The 19,666-nt window shown below is 42.9% G+C and overlaps 1 protein-coding gene across 2 annotated transcripts; it reads left to right on the top strand.

Annotated features, from left to right (window-relative positions):
• The first annotated feature begins 14,666 nt into the window (after nt 1-14,666).
• Nucleotides 14,667-19,322, top strand: LOC131947029 (polyubiquitin). 2 transcript variants are annotated; one of them, XM_059308112.1, is made up of 2 exons: nt 14,667-14,819; nt 17,590-19,322. In XM_059308112.1, exon 2 carries the CDS (start codon nt 17,594-17,596, stop codon nt 18,104-18,106), a length of 513 nt encoding a protein of 170 aa, XP_059164095.1. In that variant the 5' UTR covers nt 14,667-14,819; nt 17,590-17,593; the 3' UTR covers nt 18,107-19,322. The 2 variants fall into 2 exon arrangements, with proteins under 2 accessions (XP_059164095.1, XP_059164094.1); XM_059308111.1 differs by lacking the exon at nt 14,667-14,819 and adding an exon at nt 17,326-17,458.
• Nucleotides 19,323-19,666: the final 344 nt, after the last annotated feature.

Here is a 19,666-nt window from a genome sequence, read left to right as displayed (position 1 = left end):
ATGAATTAATTAAAATTTGGACCGAATTAGTAGGCATGTCTATCCAACCACATCACTCGCGTCATCACGTTCAATAGCTGCGTCATCAGGTTTAATAGCTGCGCCATCACGTTCAATAGACGCGCAATGGTTTTTAGTCATGTAACACTATTGTAAATAAAACATGTAAAGTACTGGGAAAAAAATCATAAAAAACGTTTTAATAACAAGCTTTTATGTAATGATGCACTAAAAAGTAGAAAATAAATTATACACAACTATTTAAATTACTATAAGGAAAAGCGTGGGTCTCTTCTCAAATATTAGTAAAGGTATCCAATAGGCACTAAAGTACTAAAGTGACCCACGCTTTTCTTTATAGTAATTTAAATAGTAGTCTATAATTTTTTTTCTCTACTTTTTAGTGCATCATTGCATAAAAGCTTGTTATTAAAACCTTTTTTATGATTTTTTTTTTACTTTTATAGACATTCTGCAGTCCTTCCATATGTTTCTATAGCACATCCAACAATATACATTCCACTGTCCTACCATCTATATCAGGGGTTCCCAACCCCGTGCCCGCGGGCACCATGGCGCCCGCCGAACGATTCGTGTGTGCCCGTCTCTCACTATTCGACAGAGACAGAATTTTTTTCATAAACATTATTGAAAGGTTGAAGGGGATGGAAATCGAAATTTTACCGGGGGGGGGGGTGCAAATGGAAAATTTGAGGGGGTGGGGGGTGCAAATCGAAAGTTTGAGGGGGGGTGCAAATCGAAAGTTTTGTCCCCGGGTGACGGGAAGGGTCGCTACGCCTCTGGAAAGAATTTGTCGATTTAAAATAGGTGGTGCCCGCCAGCCTACCAATATTTTAGAATGTGCTCTTGAGTAAAAAAAGGTTGGGAACCCCTAATCTATATATATAATTCTCTTCTTGGGGACGTTAGAAAACAAGCTGTAAGCGCGCTCCCTACCACCCCGACCCCTACATGGTCTGGTGAGCTGTTTAAAATCGTAGAGCCGGGTTTAGTGACGGCTATTAGGGGCAGATAATTTAGTTTGAAACGATTTTAATCTTAGGGGAGGTAACTAAGAGGAGGCTGCTTTCACGGGGGGGGGGGGGGATGGGGTGTAGGGTAGGGGTTGGGGGAAAGGAGGGGGCAGAGGCGTAGCGACCCTTCCCGGCGCCCGGGGACAAACTTTCGATTTGCACCTCACCCCCCTCCCCTCAAGATTTTGATTTCCACCCCCCCCCTCAACCTTTCAATTTATTTTTCCAACCCATTTTGTCGCTCCATAAGGTCGGCGCCCGGGGACATATGTTATCATCCTTAACAAGCTACTGATAGTGTTTTAAGCAAATATTTTCAGTGGCAGCATTGGTACTGTCGCATTCACAAATCATGAATTACTGAAAAGTAGAAAATAAAACAACTAAATAGCGGCGTATGATACGCCGCGGGTCGGCTCGTAACTTTATATAGCACATCTAACAATATACATTCCACTGTCCTACTTTCTATAGCACATCCAACAATATAGGCCTACATTCCACTGTCCTACCACAACTTTATATAGCACATCCAACAAAACTACAAGTTTCTCTCAACATTGTATTTAAGTTTGTGTGTGTATATCTGTGTGTATATGAGTGTGTGTATATATGAGTGTTTGTATAAGAGTGTGTGTGGATATATGACACAATATCCTACACGAAAGGGAAGCAGACACTGATTAAAATATGTTTTCCCTGTACGAATTCTAGATTTTTCTATCTCGTTCGAGGATGCTGGAAAAACTGCCCCCACCCCCTTCCTTTCCCTCTTCCTCTTCCAGATCCATACATTTTCAATTTCTGTTGTTAAATTAGCTTTTAAATTTAGTAAGGGGATATAACCAAGTTAATTTGAATTAGCCGAAAATATTTGTGGGGTTATCGTTATTAACGTTAAATTCTTTGGGTAGAATTTATAACATTTAAAAATAGCATCTTTAGGTAGAAATTATTACATTTTTAATCAGCATCTTTGGTAGAATTTATCACATTTTTAATTAGCATCTTTTGGTAGAATTTGTCACATTTTAAATTAGCATCTTTGGTAGAATTTATCACATTTTAAATTAGCATCTTTTGGTAGAATTTATCACATTTTAAATTAGCATCTTTTGGTAGAATTTATCACATTTTAAATTAGCATCTTTGGTAGAATTTATCACATTTTAAATTAGCATCTTTGGTAGAATTTATCACATTTTAAATTAGCATCTTTTGGTAGAATTTATCACATTTTAAATTAGCATCTTTTGGTAGAATTTGTCACATTTTAAATTAGCATCTTTGGTAGAATTTATCACATTTTAAATTAGCATCTTTTGGTAGAATTTATCACATTTTAAATTAGCATCTTTTGGTAGAATTTATCACATTTTAAATTAGCATCTTTGGTAGAATTTATCACATTTTTAATTAGCATCTTTTGGTAGAATTTGTCACATTTTAAATTAGCATCTTTGGTAGAATTTATCACATTTTAAATTAGCATCTTTTGGTAGAATTTATCACATTTTAAATTAGCATCTTTTGGTAGAATTTATCACATTTTAAATTAGCATCTTTTGGTAGAATTTATCACATTTTAAATTAGCATCTTTTGGTAGAATTTATCACATTTTAAATTAGCATCTTTTGGTAGAATTTATCACATTTTAAATTAGCATCTTTTGTAGGTACGACACCGGAAGTCAAATAAGTTTATTTTTAGCCATGTCATGCTTGTGCTATTTGTGACTACCACCACCCCCATCTTCCCTTTCCCCTCACCCAAACTTTGAGAAGCCTTGATCAGACAGACTTTGAGAAGCCTTGATCAAGGAAGAAGAAGTGCTTAGAGTGACTTGTGTGTAAATAAACTCGAGCATAAACTTCCTGTTTCTCGTGTGTCGACGTGTGTAGCGACCTACAGCACAGCTTTGGGGCCGTGTACAACACACGTCAGGACGTCAGGACTAGGTCCTGTACAACACATACAAGGACGTCAGGACTAGGTCCTGTACAACACACGTCAGGACGTCAGGACTAGGTCCTGTACAACACATACAAGGACGTCAGGACTAGGTCCTGTACAACACACGTCAGGACTAGGTCCTGTACAACACACGTCAGGACGTCAGGACTAGGTCCTGTACAACACATACAAGGACGTCAGGACTAGGTCCTGTACAACACACGTCAGGACGTCAGGACTAGGTCCTGTACAACACACACGAGGACGTCAGGACGTCAGGACTAGGTCCTAGCCTGAAGTCTGGACATCAACTTACAAACTGGGACAACTTGCTGGGCCTAGGATTGCAATATGTTCAACACACTAAGTTGGGCCTAGGATTACAATATGTTCAACACACTAAGTTGGGCCTAGGATTACAATATGTTCAACACACTTAGGTTGGGCCTAGGATTAGAATATGTTCAACACACTAAGCGAATCATTTGGGATTCGAACAACACTTGATTTACGATCGAAAATCAAGGTCAATACAGATCAAGGTCAATACAGATCTCTTATTGATCTGGTTCTAACGTTCAATGCTGGTAGGGATTTATCTACATAGGGTTAACAGGTTAGTCGCCTCTAGTTAGACTAAGTTAGTGTCGCCTCTAGTTAGACTAAGTTAGTGTTGCCTCTAGTTAGACTAAGTTAGTGTCGCCTCTAGTTAGACTAAGTTAGTGTCGCCTCTAGTTAGACTAAGTTAGTGTTGCCTCTAGTTAGACTAAGTTAGTGTCGCCTCTAGTTAGACTAAGTTAGTGTCGCCTCTAGTTAGACTAAGTTAGTGTCGCCTCTAGTTAGACTAAGTTAGTGTCGCCTCTAGTTAGACTAAGTTAGTGTCGCCTCTAGTTAGACTAAGTTAGTGTCGCCTCTAGTTAGACTAAGTTAGTGTCACCTCTAGTTAGACTAAGTTAGTGTCGTCTCTAGTTAGACTAAGTTAGTGTCGTCTCTAGTTAGACTAAGTTAGTGTCGCCTCTAGTTAGACTAAGTTAGTGTCGCCTCTAGTTAGACTAAGTTAGTGTTGCCTCTAGTTAGACTAAGTTAGTGTCACCTCTAGTTAGACTAAGTTAGTGTCGCCTCTAGTTAGACTAAGTTAGTGTCACCTCTAGTTAGACTAAGTTAGTGTCGCCTCTAGTTAGACTAAGTTAGTGTCGCCTCTAGTTAGACTAAGTTAGTGTCGCCTCTAGTTAGACTAAGTTAGTGTCGCCTCTAGTTAGACTAAGTTAGTGTCGCCTCTAGTTAGACTAAGTTATTGTCGCTTCTAGTTAGACTAAGTTAGTGTCGCCTCTAGTTAGACTAAGTTAGTGTCGCCTCTAGTTAGACTAAGTTAGTGTCACCTCTAGTTAGACTAAGTTAGTGTCGCCTCTAGTTAGACTAAGTTAGTGTCGCCTCTAGTTAGACTAAGTTAGTGTCGCCTCTAGTTAGACTAAGTTAGTGTCGCCTCTAGTTAGACTAAGTTAGTGTCACAGTATTAACTGAAGGATTTAACCAATAACCACAGTGTTACCATTGGGTAGTACTACAGTTTAGCTCCGGGTTTGGGTAGTAGTACTGTTTAGCTCCAGGTTTGGGTAGTGGTACAGTTTAGCTCCATGTTTGGTTATTAGTACAGTTTAGCTCCAGGTTTTGGTATTAGTACAGTTTAGCTCCAGGTTTGGGTAGTAGTACAGTTTAGCTCCAGGTTTGGGTAGTGGTACAGTTTAGCTCCATGTTTGTTTATTAGTACAGTTTAGCTCCAGGTTTTGGTATTAGTACAGTTTAGCTCCAGGTTTGGGTAGTAGTACAGTTTAGCTCCAGGTTTGGGTAGTGGTACAGTTTAGCTCCATGTTTGGTTATTAGTACAGTTTAGCTCCATGTTTGGTTATTAGTACAGTTTAGCTCCAGGTTTTGGTATTAGTACAGTTTAGCTCCAGGTTTGGGTAGTAGTACAGTTTAGCTCCAGGTTTGGGTAGTGGTACAGTTTAGCTCCATGTTTGTTTATTAGTACAGTTTAGCTCCAGGTTTTGGTATTAGTACAGTTTAGCTCCAGGTTTGGGTAGTAGTACAGTTTAGCTCCAGGTTTGGGTAGTGGTACAGTTTAGCTCCATGTTTGGTTATTAGTACAGTTTAGCTCCAGGTTTTGGTATTAGTACAGTTTAGCTCCAGGTTTGGGTAGTAGTACAGTTTAGCTCCATGTTTGGTTATTAGTACAGTTTAGCTCCAGGTTTTGGTATTAGTACAGTTTAGCTCCAGGTTTGGGTAGTAGTACAGTTTAGCTCCAGGTTTGGGTAGTGGTACAGTTTAGCTCCATGTTTGGTTATTAGTACAGTTTAGCTCCAGGTTTTGGTATTAGTACAGTTTAGCTCCAGGTTTGGGTAGTAGTACAGTTTAGCTCCAGGTTTGGGTAGTGGTACAGTTTAGCTCCATGTTTGGTTATTAGTACAGTTTAGCTCCAGGTTTTGGTATTAGTACAGTTTAGCTCCATGTTTGGTTATTAGTACAGTTTAGCTCCAGGTTTTGGTATTAGTACAGTTTAGCTCCAGGTTTGGGTAGTAGTACAGTTTAGCTCCAGGTTTGGGTAGTGGTACAGTTTAGCTCCATGTTTGGTTATTAGTACAGTTTAGCTCCAGGTTTGGGTAGTAGTACAGTTTAGCTAAAGGTTTGGGTAGTGGTACAGTTTAGCTCCGGGTTTGGGTAGTGGTACAGTTTAGCTCTAGGTTTGGGTAGTGGTACAGTTTAGCTCCAGGTTTGGATAGTGGTACAGTTTAGCTCCAGGCCAGTGCAGGGTTGGAGGGAAGTTATAAGTATACCAGTGAGTGTGGGGGGGGGGGGGGGGGGCAAATGTAAATGATGCGTCAGATTTCTTTTCATGTATTAAGAATACAAGCACCAGACATATAGCCCCCCCCCCCCCCCTACTTACCATGAAACTACAACATACAATATTATTTGTAATCATCAGATAAAACAGAGATCAGCATAGATGAGCAGGTGCTTACGGCATATCAATGCCTTAACCTCTAAGCTACACATTTTCTTATAGTCTGAGACACGACAGATTGAAGACACGACAGATTGAAGACACGACAGATTGAAGACATGACAGATGGAAGACATGACAGATTGAAGACATGACAGATTGAAGTTTGAAGACGTGACAGATTGAAGACACGACAGATTGAAGACACGACAGATTGAAGACATGACAGATTGAAGACATGACAGATTGAAGACACGTCAGATTGAAGACACGACAGATTGAAGACACGACAGATTGAAGACATGACAGATTGAAGACATGACAGATTGAAGACACGTCAGATTGAAGACACGACAGATTGAAGACACGACAGATTGAAGACATGACAGATTGAAGACATGACAGATTGAAGACACGACAGATTGAAGACACGACAGATTGAAGACACGACAGATTGAAGACACGACAGATTGAAGACACGACAGATTGAAGACACGACAGATTGAAGACATGACAGATGGAAGACATGACAGATTGAAGACATGACAGATTGAAGTTTGAAGACGTGACAGATTGAAGACACGACAGATTGAAGACATGACAGATTGAAGACATGACAGATTGAAGACATGACAGATTGAAGACACGTCAGATTGAAGACACGACAGATTGAAGACACGACAGATTGAAGACATGACAGATTGAAGACATGACAGATTGAAGACACGTCAGATTGAAGACACGACAGATTGAAGACACGTCAGATTGAAGACACGACAGATTGAAGACACGACAGATTGAAGACATGACAGATTGAAGACACGACAGATTGAAGACATGACAGATTGAAGACATGACAGATTGAAGACATGACAGATGGAAGACATGACAGATTGAAGACACGACAGATTGAAGACACGACAGATTGAAGACACGACAGATTGAAGACACGACAGATTGAAGACACGACAGATTGAAGACATGACAGATTGAAGACATGACAGATTGAAGACATGACAGATGGAAGACACGACAGATTAAAACGGACCTGAATGGTCGAGTGATCTCCCCTATCCTCCTGTAAATGATCCCCCTTGCATAAACAAACAGCCTACCATTGTGCTGGATAACCCCTGGCAGGGGAATAACCCTCGAGTTATCGACTGGATCCTTGTTTTAAGATGTGCCACCACACGCCGAAAGTCGCAGTTTAAGGAGTGCTGATGTTATCAGCAATTGACCCCCCCCCCCCCCTCCACCATCCCACCCGTGACGTTAGTAGTAAATAGTAGCCAGCGTGCTATCTATTCTTTTCTCTAGAGAGCGCACAATGTAGCTTTAAATAGAAAACTGACTCTATAAATAGACTTCCTTAATGGCTTGTTGTTTCATGTCTAACTTTGTAATCGTGGATAATTTTATGTAAACGGTCGATAACTTGTGTGCAATATATAAAATTTGGTGTGCTATTGTGTTTGCATTATTAGATAACTTGTGTGCAATATATAAAATTTGGTGTGCTATTGTGCAATATTAGATACGTCTGTGTGCAATTATAAAAAACGTTTATTTGAACTACTAGCCAGAATATTTCAGTAATAACAAGGACGGTTTCTATCCTATTTAAACTTATGTATTAAAAGCTCCATCAACGTATCTACTGATAGATGCTTTAATTAATGGAGGTAATTATTTAATATCAAGATGGTACCTTGATGGTAGGTGGTAGTTGTTGAATGGTGTTGTCATAGAGATAAACTTGTCAAGTTGTAGTCGTGTCAGCAAGGTTGGTGATGGTGTGTGTCAAGTATGTTAGTCTTTTGGTCTGTTCATATATGGCCTATATGGATGTGTGTATATATGTATATGCTATAGGCATATATATATATATATATATATATATATATATATATATATATATATATATATATATATATATATATAACGTCTAGGTAATAGGAGTGGATAGTTGTGTCTATAAATAAACAGCCGTTCTTTTTCTGTTCACAGATGCTTTGTGTACATATTACAGGAGATTTACTGTCACCTGCCAAAGTAAAGTCGGCCACCTGCTAAAGTAAAGTCGGCCACCTGCCAAAGTAAAGTCGGCCACCTGCCAAAGTCGGCCACCTGCCAAAGTCGGCCACCAGCTAAAGTAAAGTCGGCCACCTGCCAAAGTAAAGTCGGCCACCTGCCAAAGTAAAGTCGGCCACCTGCCAAAGTCGGCCACCTGCCAAAGTCGGCCACCAGCTAAAGTAAAGTCGGCCACCTGCCAAAGTAAAGTCGGCCACCTGCCAAAGTAAAGTCGGCCACCTGCCAAAGTCGGCCACCTGCCAAAGTCGGCCACCTGCCAAAGTCGGCCACCTGCCCAAGTCGGCCACCTGCCAAAGTCGGCCACCTGCCAAAGTAAAGTCGGCCACCTGCCCAAGTCGGCCACCTGCTAAAGTAAAGTCGGCCACCTGCCAAAGTAAAGTCGGCCACCTGCCCAAGTCGGCCACCTGCTAAAGTAAAGTCGGCCACCTGCCAAAGTAAAGTCGGCCACCTGCCAAAGTAAAGTCGGCCACCTGCCAAAGTAAAGTCGGCCACCTGCTAAAGTAAAGTCGGCCACCTGCCAAAGTAAAGTCGGCCACCTGCCCAAGTCGGCCACCTGCCAAAGTAAAGTCGGCCACCTGCCAAAGTAAAGTCGGCCACCTGCCAAAGTAAAGTCGGCCACCTGCCCAAGTCGGCCACCTGCCAAAGTAAAGTCGGCTACCTGCCAAAGTAAAGTCGGCCACCTGCCAAAGTAAAGTCGGCCACCTGCCAAAGTCGGCCACCTGCCAAAGTCGGCCACCTGCTAAAGTAAAGTCGGCTACCTGCCAAAGTAAAGTCGGCCACCTGCCCAAGTCGACCACCTGCCAAAGTCGGCCACCTGCCAAAGTCGGCCACCTGCTAAAGTAAAGTCGGCCACCTGCCAAAGTAAAGTCGGCCACCTGCCCAAGTCGGCCACCTGCCCAAGTCGGCCACCTGCTAAAGTAAAGTCGGCTACCTGCCAAAGTAAAGTCAGTCACCTGCCAAAGTAAAGTCGGCTACCTGCCAAAGTAAAGTCGGCCACCTGCCAAAGTAAAGTCGGCCACCTGCTAAAGTAAAGTCGGCCACCTGCTAAAGTAAAGTCGGCCACCTGCCAAAGTAAAGTCGGCCACCTGCCCAAGTCGGCCACCTGCCAAAATCGGCCACCTGCCAAAATCGGCCACCTGCCAAAGTCGGCCACCTGCTACAGTAAAGTCGGCCACCTGCCAAAGTAAAGTCGGCCACCTGCCAAAGTAAAGTGGGCCACCTGCCAATGTAAAGTCGGCCACCTGCCAAAGTCGGCCACCTGCTAAAGTAAAGTCGGCCACCTGCCAAAGTAAAGTCGGCCACCTGCCCAAGTCGGCCACCTGCCAAAATCGGCCACCTGGCAAAATCGGCCATCTGCCAAAGTCGGCCACCTGCTAAAGTAAAGTCGGCCACCTGCCAAAGTCGGCCACCTGCCAAAGTAAAGTCGGCCACCTGCCAAAGTAAAGTCGGCCACCTGCCAAAGTAAAGTCGGCCACCTGCTAAAGTAAAGTCGGCCACCTGCCAAAGTAAAGTCGGCCACCTGCCAAAGTAAAGTCGGCCACCTGCCAAAGTAAAGTCGGCCACCTGCTAAGGTAAAGTCGGCCACCTGCCAAAGTAAAGTCGGCCACCTGCCCAAGTCGGCCACCTGCCAAAGTCGGCCACCTGCCGAGGTCCTGAGTGTGGCCTCTCAAGAAGGATGTGACATTAGGATGTTGTGACGTCACGACAAACCCTGTAGACCTAGGTCGTCATGACATCAACACTAGATGTTAACCTTCGCTACACCAGCCCACACAACAGGTTCAACAGTCAACGCTCTGGGTTAAACCTGGCTACCTCAGGTGTTCTGGGTTAACCTGGCTAGCTCAGGTAAAAAGAACATGTTCTCGTGAACATTGAAACATACCGTGGTTAAACATAGCATCGAGACAATGGATTCTCCAGGTCTTTCACTGAAGGCGTGTCGTTGATTGAACAGGTGTCTGTGTGTGTTCCTGTGTGTATTCCTGTGTGTGTTCCTGTGTGTGTTCCTGTGTGTGTTCCTGTGTGTGTTACTGTGTGTGTTCCTGTGTGTGTTCCTGTGTGTGTTCCTGTGTTACTGTGTGTGTGTTCATTTGTGTGTTCCTGTGTTGCTGTTATTGAACCGTGAACTGTTATCCATTGCTTGTGTTGCTGGGGCCATCAGTTCATGACCTTTGACCTAGCCACTGGCCATGCTGTGAGATGGAGGCTGGCCGCCTGGCCCGGGCCGTGCTACACGGCGAGTGGCACAACGTGCTCCGGCTGATCCGGGACGGCGAGGACACCAACCGGCTGGACCTGGATGGCCGGAGCCTGCTCATGTGCATGTGCCGCATCCCCTCCATCCACGGGCCCAGCAAGACCGTCTACAACAAGATCTTCGAGAAGCTCGTCCTCTACAGCGCGCAGGTGGACCAGCAGGACGCTAACGGGGTCACGGCACTTGCCTACGCGGTGTACTCACTCGCCGAGGCGCGTGCTTTGTCCCAAGGTCAGTCCCAAGGTCAGACGCAGCTCAGCTGTATTGAGATGCTGCTGGACTACGGCGCAGACGTCAACATTGCTGACGTCACCAACGAAACAGCGCTCAGTCTGGCCGTGAAGTGTAACCTCTTTGACTGTGTTAAAATGTTTACCAACCTAGACCCCAGCAACTGGAAGCGGAGTCTGCAGTTCGAGTCCACGAACCCGCTTCTGCTGGCCTCATCCAGGCGCAGTGTGGCTGTGGTTGACAAGCTAGCCACACGGCTTGTGGATGTGGCTATCCACGACTCCCATGGCAACTCCCCACTCATGCTGGCGTTGTCCAGCTATCCTGTCCAGTCCCAGCGAGACAAGGAAGACCTGCTCTACGTCTGCCAGATGCTCATCAACTCTGGCTTCCCCGCCCAGTGCCAGAACTCGCTCGGTGTCTCAGCTCTCATGTCTGCCGTCTCGCTGACCAGCACCGTTTGTCTGACCGACATCTTCGAGCTGCTGGTTGGAGAAGGCGCCAGGCTGGATGTAGCGGACAGTGCAGGGGTCAGAGCGCTGGACCACGCCTTGACCTCCCACAGCCCCGTGGGGGTGGTGGACAAGACGCTCACGTGGCTGCTGGACAATGGCGCCGAGCCGGTGGTCGGCCACGCCCACCTCAGACAGCTGTGTCAGTTTGTCGGCAAGCTGTGCAGGCTGCCCAAACGTCAGCAGGTCTCTGGCTGGGCAGTGGACAGTCTGCAGCTGTCGTACCTCGTGCAGAACGACAGGACGGACTTGATCAGGCTGCTCACCTGTAGCGCGGCCCTGGACCTGTCGCTCACGTGCGCCAACATCTGTGCTGTGCTACCCAACCTCTCCCCGCTCGTCTGTGCCCTGGTCAACGAGCGAGTGGACATCGCGCGCTACTTCATAGCTAGCACGTGCATCATCAGCTCGGACCTGCGTCCAGGCGAGTACATCAAGCCCTTCCTGGCGCCCAGCGCGCGGACCTTCCTGCAAGACATCCGGTGCCAGCCGTGGCCGCTGGTCAAGCTGGCCTTCGTGGCCGTGTCGTCTGCTGTGGGCAGCGGCTCCCGTCGTGTCGGAGCCGTAGACCAGCTCCAGCTGCCGGCCCGGGTCAAGCGGATGTTGCTGTTCCAGGAGCCGGTCTGCCGGCTCTGTGTCCATGAGTGGGACGACATCCCGATATACGTTCGCAACTATGACGTCAGTCAGAGACTCCGCCCACTGCTCTACTATTGGCCGTTTGGACAAAGGAGTTTGAGTAGCTGTGAGGACTGTCAGCTCAAGTCGACTGACATGGTCAGTTGTCAGTGGGAGGACTGACATGGTCAGTTGTCAGTGGGAGGACTGACATGGTCAGTTGTCAGTGGGAGGACTGACATGGTCAGTTGTCAGTGGGAGGACTGACATGGTCAGTTGTCAGTTGTCAGTGGGAGGACTGACATGGTCAGTTGTCAATGGGAGGACTGACATGGTCAGTTGTCAGTGGGAGGACTGACATGGTCAGTTGTCAGTGGGAGGACTGACATGGTCAGTTGTCAGTGGGAGGACTGACATGGTCAGTTGTCAGTGGGAGGACTGACATGGTCAGTTGTCAGTGGGAGGACTGACATGGTCAGTTGTCAGTGGGAGGACTGACATGGTCAGTTGTCAGTTGTCAGTGGGAGGACTGACACGGTCAGTTGTCAGTGGGAGGACTGACATGGTCAGTTGTCAGTGGGAGGACTGACATGGTCAGTTGTCAGTGGGAGGACTGACATGGTCAGTTGTCAGTGGGAGGACTGACATGTTCTAGATCGGGGGAGGAGGTGGGGGTTGAATGACTGACACGGTGTTGTGACGAAAAAATGAGTCAAATGTCACACCATCAGCCAGAATCTGCTCACAAATCACGTGCACATCCTGTGATATTCTAAAGACCTCCTGCTGGTGAGGGGGTTGCTGTTTTGTTGACCGGTGGTGTCCGAATGTTGTTTCCATTGATTCTATATTTCACGTGATCAGGTTTATTTCAAACACACGTTTGTGATTTTATTGTTATTGTTTTATTGATAAAGTTAAATAAACTGTTTAAAAAACGTTTTTTAGTGCAGTAACTCTATATATGTTGGTCTACCTGTCAATGTGTTGGTGTGTTAGTCTACCTGTCCATGTGTTGGTGTGTTGGTCTACCTGCCGATGTGTTGGTGTGTTGGTCTACCTGTCCATGTGTTGGTCTACCTGCCCAGGTGTTGGTGTGTTGGTCTACCTGCCCAGATGTTGGTGTGTTGGTTTACCTGTCGATGTGTTGGTCTACCTGCCGGTGTGTTAGTTTACCTGTCCATGTGTTGGTGTGTTGGTCTACCTGCCGATGTGTTGGTCTACCTGTCCATGTGTTGGTGTGTTGGTCTACCTGTCGATGTGTTGGTCTACCTGCCGATGTGTTGGTGTGTTGGTCTACCTGTCCATGTGTCGGTGTGTTGGTCTACCTGTCGATGTGTTGGTCTACCTGCCGATGTGTTGGTCTACCTGCCGATGTGTTGGTCTACCTGTCGATGTGTTGGTCTACCTGCCCAGGTTTTGGTGTGTTGGTCTACCTGCCGATGTCTTGGTGTGTTGGTCTACCTGTCCATGTGTTGGTCTACCTGTCGATGTGTTGGTCTACCTGCCCAGGTTTTGGTGTGTTGGTCTACCTGCCGATGTGTTGGTCTACCTGCCGATGTATTGGTGTGTTGGTCTACCTGTCCAGGTGTTGGTGTGTTGGTCTACCTGCCCAGATGTTGGTGTGTTGGTCTACCTGCCCAGGTGTTGGTGTGTTGGTGTACCTGTCCATGTGTTGGTCTACCTGCCGATGTGTTGGTCTACCTGCCGATGTGTTGGTGTGTTGGTCTACCTGTCCAGATGTTGGTGTGTTGGTCTACCTGACGATGTGTTGATGTGTTGGTCTACCTGCCCAGATGTTGGTGTGTTGGTCTACCTGTCGATGTGTTGGTTTACCTGCCGATGTGTTGGTCTTCCATGCATCTCTGCCGATTTGATGAACCGAACTAGTGACTGTGCGATTAGACCACGTCGCTCCACTAATGTTTTGACTACCATCATCCAAATGTGGCCATTAAGTTGACTTCATTAAACATCCCCATTAACTTTAAGACAGCTAGAACACCAAACAGCTAGCTTTAATACCTTTCCTTAACAGACGACACCAAATACCTCCAACACATCGCAAATACCCGAAAAATCGCTACATTTATATATATAATAAAATACTTAAAAAAAACTTTTTTAAAAAACCACGTTTTTCTTGTGGACTAAAAAGTAGAAAATAACTATTTACATACATTTGATGACAAAAAACGTGGGTACGTTCACCATCAAATTTCCCGACCCATCTGCCCGACCCACGTTTTTTGTCATCAAATGTATGTAAATAGTTATTTTCTACTTTTTAGTCCACAAGAAAAACGTGGTTTTTTAAAAAAGTTTTTTTTAAGTATTTTATTTTCTCCTTTTTAGTCCGTTGCTACACATGAAAAACGTGGTTTTTAAAAAAGTTTTTTATATAGTTTATTTTCTACTTTATCTAATGACTTGATTAAGTATGACTTTACTAAGTGTTTATAAATACACGGACTAAAAAAATCTTGAGCGTCCAGGATTCGAACCTGGGTTGTCGCGGCCACAACGCGAAGTACTAACCACTATACGATCACGGCCAGCGCGCTCACATCGAATGGGGCCGAAGTAACTGTGTCAATAAGCCTACAGTCTTGTCGGTATCTTTAGAAATCATGTCCTCAATTTTATGGTCCTTGGGGCGTAATTAAATTAAGCTAATTACGGTCTCTAATTGCTAGTTTTTATGATTGCATCTGAAATTGTTAGGCGAAAGTAGCCTGCATGCCAAATTTCAGATCTATAGAGCAATCAGAAGTGGGCTAATTTTCGATGTCAATTTTAACAACAAACAAACAAACAAACAAACGCGAAGCTGAGTTAAGAAAAACGTGTTAAAAAACATTCATTTTAAAGGCATTACACGTCATGTTTTTTTTTACAACTTTTTTCTTACTAATGTGACTGCAACCAACGAAAGCGGAAATTTCCAAAATGATTACGTGTTCTGACCTAGTTTCGGTTTCGTGAATGACGGTACGGCTTAACCCGAGTGTCGGCACTATAAATTCAATTAAAAAAAATAAACTGTCATTTCAAGGTAGATATTCACATCAGCAATACATCACCCAGATACAAGCAATAGATCTAGACTCTATATGTAAGTAGACTTTAACTGGCCTAATTTTTTTGAGCACGTCAGTAGAGACTAGATCTAGATTATTCTAGATCTAGATCTAGTCTAGACTCTAGATCTAGATTTCACATTTCTAGATCTAGATCTAGACCTTCGCCTAATAATAATAATTATTTTGGCATATAGGGGTCGGCGTGGTCGAGTCGGTAAAGCTCATGGTTGCTAAACCGAAAAGTCTCCAGTTCGAACCCCCGGGCAGATGAGGCTCGTTAGCTGTGGGGACAGCCACTCTTCTAGGAGAGACAACTCCAAAATTAAACAACTGCTGCCTTGTAGTTTGTTCTTGGTTAGACAAAGGCTATGGAAGCAAATCCAAAAGGAAAAGCAGGCTAAAATCGGAGTCAATGGCCTCAATGGCGCATAACCAGTTGACACATAACGCTTAATTGTGTTGGAGGCGTGGTCGAGTCGGCAAAAAGCTCATGGTTGATAAATGTGAACAAAGTCTCGAATTCAAACTGCACTGGCAGATAATTCTCGATCCCCTTCAACACTAATAATTAAGAACGAAGAAGAAGAAAAATTAGTCATATGCCCATTAATATTTTAATAATAATATTTAGAAATCTAGATCTAGAATTTACGTTGCTCCGGTATCTCATTTGTATGTTATTCCACTGTGTATGTTTTCTTTTAAAATACCATATGATATGGTATGTGTTGGGCCAGTTCTGTGTGCTCTAGTGAGTGTTTGGGCTATTGAGTATTGACTGTACGGTACGTTGTAAATTCTACCTACAGTGTAGTGTAATATAATAGTGTAGGCCTACACTTTATGAGGCTAGAATTAGAATAAGTAGGCTAATAGATCTAGTGTAATACACCACGCTTAGTTTACTTTAAATCAGTTAATCTAGTCTACATTCTACATAATCTATAACAGAGACGGTAGTATGTAGGAATATTGTATAGATAATAGAGTATCTCAGTATAGTTACAGTATAGTATAAGTATAGATAGAGTATAGAGTATAGATCTAGTAGATAATATCATAATGATCTAGACATTCTAGATTCTGTGTCTAGACTAGTCTAGAGTCTAGTTCAATATGAATATAGATCTACTACGGTAATCGACTGTGTGTTTGTGATGAATCTTGATCTGAACAAGATTTTTTTTCACAAACTATCCTAATTTATAAAAGCCCAATGTGCGCACATCTCTCTCTCTCTCTCTCTCTTTCTCTGTCCGCAAAAAATTTTCGCCGGACATCACGTCAGAATCGGCAGCGGTATATGGAGAACTTTTTACGGACTTTTGTTGAAAATAATATGTTAGATGTTTTAAATGTATAACCACAATTTTACTTAAAGAAGAAAAATAAAAATTAAAGGCGTATTCGAATGTAGAGAAACAGTATTATTTATGCAACCGGAAAAGCATTAATATATGTGAAAAAGAACGCATAAAACTGTGACGTCACTATTGCTTATACATTAACTAATGACGTCATCTGCCGTGTTAAGAATGAAAAGAAATGAACTATTTCATTCAAATTTGATTTAGATCTACGTACACTATGACATGTATACAATACAATTTTTCCGGCCTAAACTCATAAAATTTATTTTATGTATTTGGATTCTAGATCTAGAGATTCTAGATCTAGACTAAATCTAAATCTAAATCTACGCAATAACTAGACGTAGACGCTAAGATCTAGATTTAGACTCTAACTTCTCTAAAATCAATTCCAAAAATAAATGTCTATATTAGGACTAAACTATTTCAAGACTTATTTATTTTATACAAAATCTTTGTTTGGAACTGGCTAATTTGGGATAAAAAATTAATTTGAAAGAATAGGCATATTCGCGTAAGTTAAGATTTTAAAATACGTGTTTCATTCTCCGTATTTTATAAGGTGCCTAAATAGCGGAGATGTTAGTGTACATTAAACCACGCAGGTGGTGCGGGTTCGAGACACAGCAAGTCAACTTGGTTAATGTATTCTTTTTTATTATGCTCGGGCTAAATTTTAAAAAAAAATTCTTTTAGGAATCTAGATCTAGATCTAGATTGTCGGGTGTCCGATAGGGCACTTCCCGGCGCCGCAGGCGCTTCAAATTTGGCATGATCTTGCCTTGGTGCGACAGAACACGGGGGCCGGTTGGCCGAAAAGTCTACGATGTGGGGGTCAAAACTGACCTCGACTGACCGGTACCTTATATGAGCTATAAATCGAAAAAAAATGTCCACGGAGGAACCTCTTCATAACTCTTGAGGTCGTAGACCGACCTTCGGGCGAATTAATTAAGCATTCAAATTCTCAATGTTTTCGAAAGCCTAAGCGAAGCTGGGCAGCATGCCTAGTTAATACTATTAGATCTAAGTCGAGATCTGTATCTTTTGGCACCATTGATTGCTGTTGCGTGATTCTAAAAAAAGATTGCTATAAATAGCATCAAATCACGTCTAGACTATCTACGATTAAAATATACGGAAATTTCCGATTATTGTTGTGGGTAGAGCCACTTTTAGTTTCAAATTTATTTATTTTATTGTTAGAACTTAATGATCGTCATTGTGATTTACTATTTTTACAAGTGGAAGGATTTCGATCTAGATCATTATCCGCTTGGTAACAGTTCGGAGACTATTTTGTAATTATTTAAAGGATTCTATTTCAGTTATTCATTTATTGGAATACTTGAAGTAGCCTACACTGAATGAGTGAATAGTTCGAGTGATTGTAAGTTTTAGCATCTGATTACATTTGTGTTTATTTTTCTAGAACCATGTCTGGCACCAACAATGAAAGTGGTCTGAAAATAACGGCCAGCCTCTGTGAGTCACCACGTGCACTACGCAGACGCATGCCAGGCAGTGCAGAGTCAGGCATCACAGTGACTCCAAAACCAGGGTACCCCCCTGCGGTGTACACAGTTGTACGAGACAGCTCTCAAGTAGATGGTGGACGCCCTGGCTCCGGTGTGTCCATCCACCGAGGCAACGTTCAAACACTGAATGAAGTCCTAGGCACCATCACCATTGGCGATGTTGTTGAAAATAAAGCTTTCCAAATTTTTGTGATGAACTTCTCCGACAGCAAGAACTACACATTCTGTGTGAAGAAGACCGACCTAGTGGAGCACCTGATGAAGCTGATCCAGGAAAAGCTGCGCATCCCCCCTGAGCAGCAGGTGCTGCAATATGCCGGCAAGAACCTGGCTCGTGACATCAAGCTGGAACACTACGGCATCAAACCTGAGTGTACAGTCCACCTGACTGGTCGTCTCAGGGGTGGATGAACACTTTAGGCTGAAACATTGTGTAGGCCTACAAACTCCAGTGTTAGAATAGTGAAAAACTGCAACATTTAAAACAATAAGGCGAGCTTGTGATAGTGATGTAAGCAACAGCTGGTATAAGTTGTCATAGTGATGTAAGCAACAGCTGGTATAAGTTGTCATAGTGATGTAAGCAACAGCTGGTATAAGTTGTGATAGTGATGTAAGCAACAGCTGGTATAAGTGGTGATAGTGATGTAAGCAACAGCTGGTATAAGTTGTGATAGTGATGTAAGCAACAGCTGGTATAAGTTGTGATAGTGATGTAAGCAACAGCTGGTATAAGTGGTGATAGTGATGTAAGCAACAGCTGGTATAAGTTGTGATAGTGATGTAAGCAACAGCTGGTATAAGTTGTGATAGTGATGTAAGCAACAGCTGGTATAAGTTGTGATAGTGATGTAAGCAACAGCTGGTATAAGTGGTGATAGTGATGTAAGCAACAGCTGGTATAAGTTGTGAAAAAAACAAAATCAGCTACCTGTGGGATGACCCGCAACGGTTTGAAAGACAAAATATTTTAATCCACACGAAGAAGTGTAAGCCTGTTTTTGGTATGTTGAGCCCTGTTAGTGAGAACTGTTTTGTTCCAGATTTCTATAACCTTCAAATATCTGACGGCAAATAAGAAAGAAATAGTGATAGCCCCGCCCCAAAGTTATTAATTCAAACAATTTTGTAGTAATCTAATGCATAACGTAAAACTTTGGCCGAATGAACTTAATTCTATACACGATTTGTTCTTACAAACTTGAATCACTTAATTATTTAAATTATTTAATTGTAAATATATATTTTATTCTGTGTTAAAATGTTGATCAGTTTGTTTATAACTTTGATAGTTTTATATATTACTTGTATTTGCACCCATTCAATTTGTTTTTCTTCCTTATGGACTGTGTGGTTAATTGTTCATGTGAAGTCCTTGTTGTAAATAGCTGATGTCATGTGAAGTCCTTGTTGTAAATAGCTGATGTCATGTGAAGTCCTTGTTGTAAATAGCTGATGTCATGTGAAGTCCTTGTTGTAAATAGCTGATGTCATGTGAAGTCCTTGTTGTAAATAGCTGATGTCATGTGAAGTCCTTGTTGTAAATAGCTGATGTCATGTGAAGTCCTTGTTGTAAATAGCTGATGTCAATTGTTGATGTTGAATAAAACAAAAGAAATATGAAAACATACGCAATTTTTTTAATGCTTTTGTAATTGTCATCTTCTAAATAAATACTTTTAAGTAAGAAGGTCTACAGTACAAAAATACCTCAACTATAACACTGTCACACCATGGCAAGTTCTGTGTGCTCTAGTGAGTGCTTGGACCAGTTCTGTGTGCTCTAGTGAGTGCTTGAGCCAGTTATAAACAACCCATGGGTGTTATAATTAATGTTCAGACCTGTAAATGAACATTTTTTAAAGTTTATGTTAAAGACAGTAAAAAACATGAACTCTACTTCATCTGCCCAATGAACTGCTAGGTCTAAAGAGGATTCTTTACCTTTTTTTTTACTATGATTTACTATTA

Source organism: Physella acuta, unplaced genomic scaffold (genome assembly GCF_028476545.2).
Source record: "Physella acuta isolate Inbredline_101_S28 unplaced genomic scaffold, ASM2847654v3 ptg000579l, whole genome shotgun sequence".
Taxonomy (NCBI): domain Eukaryota; kingdom Metazoa; phylum Mollusca; class Gastropoda; family Physidae; genus Physella; species Physella acuta.
This window is presented reverse-complemented; position numbering and strand designations above follow the sequence as displayed.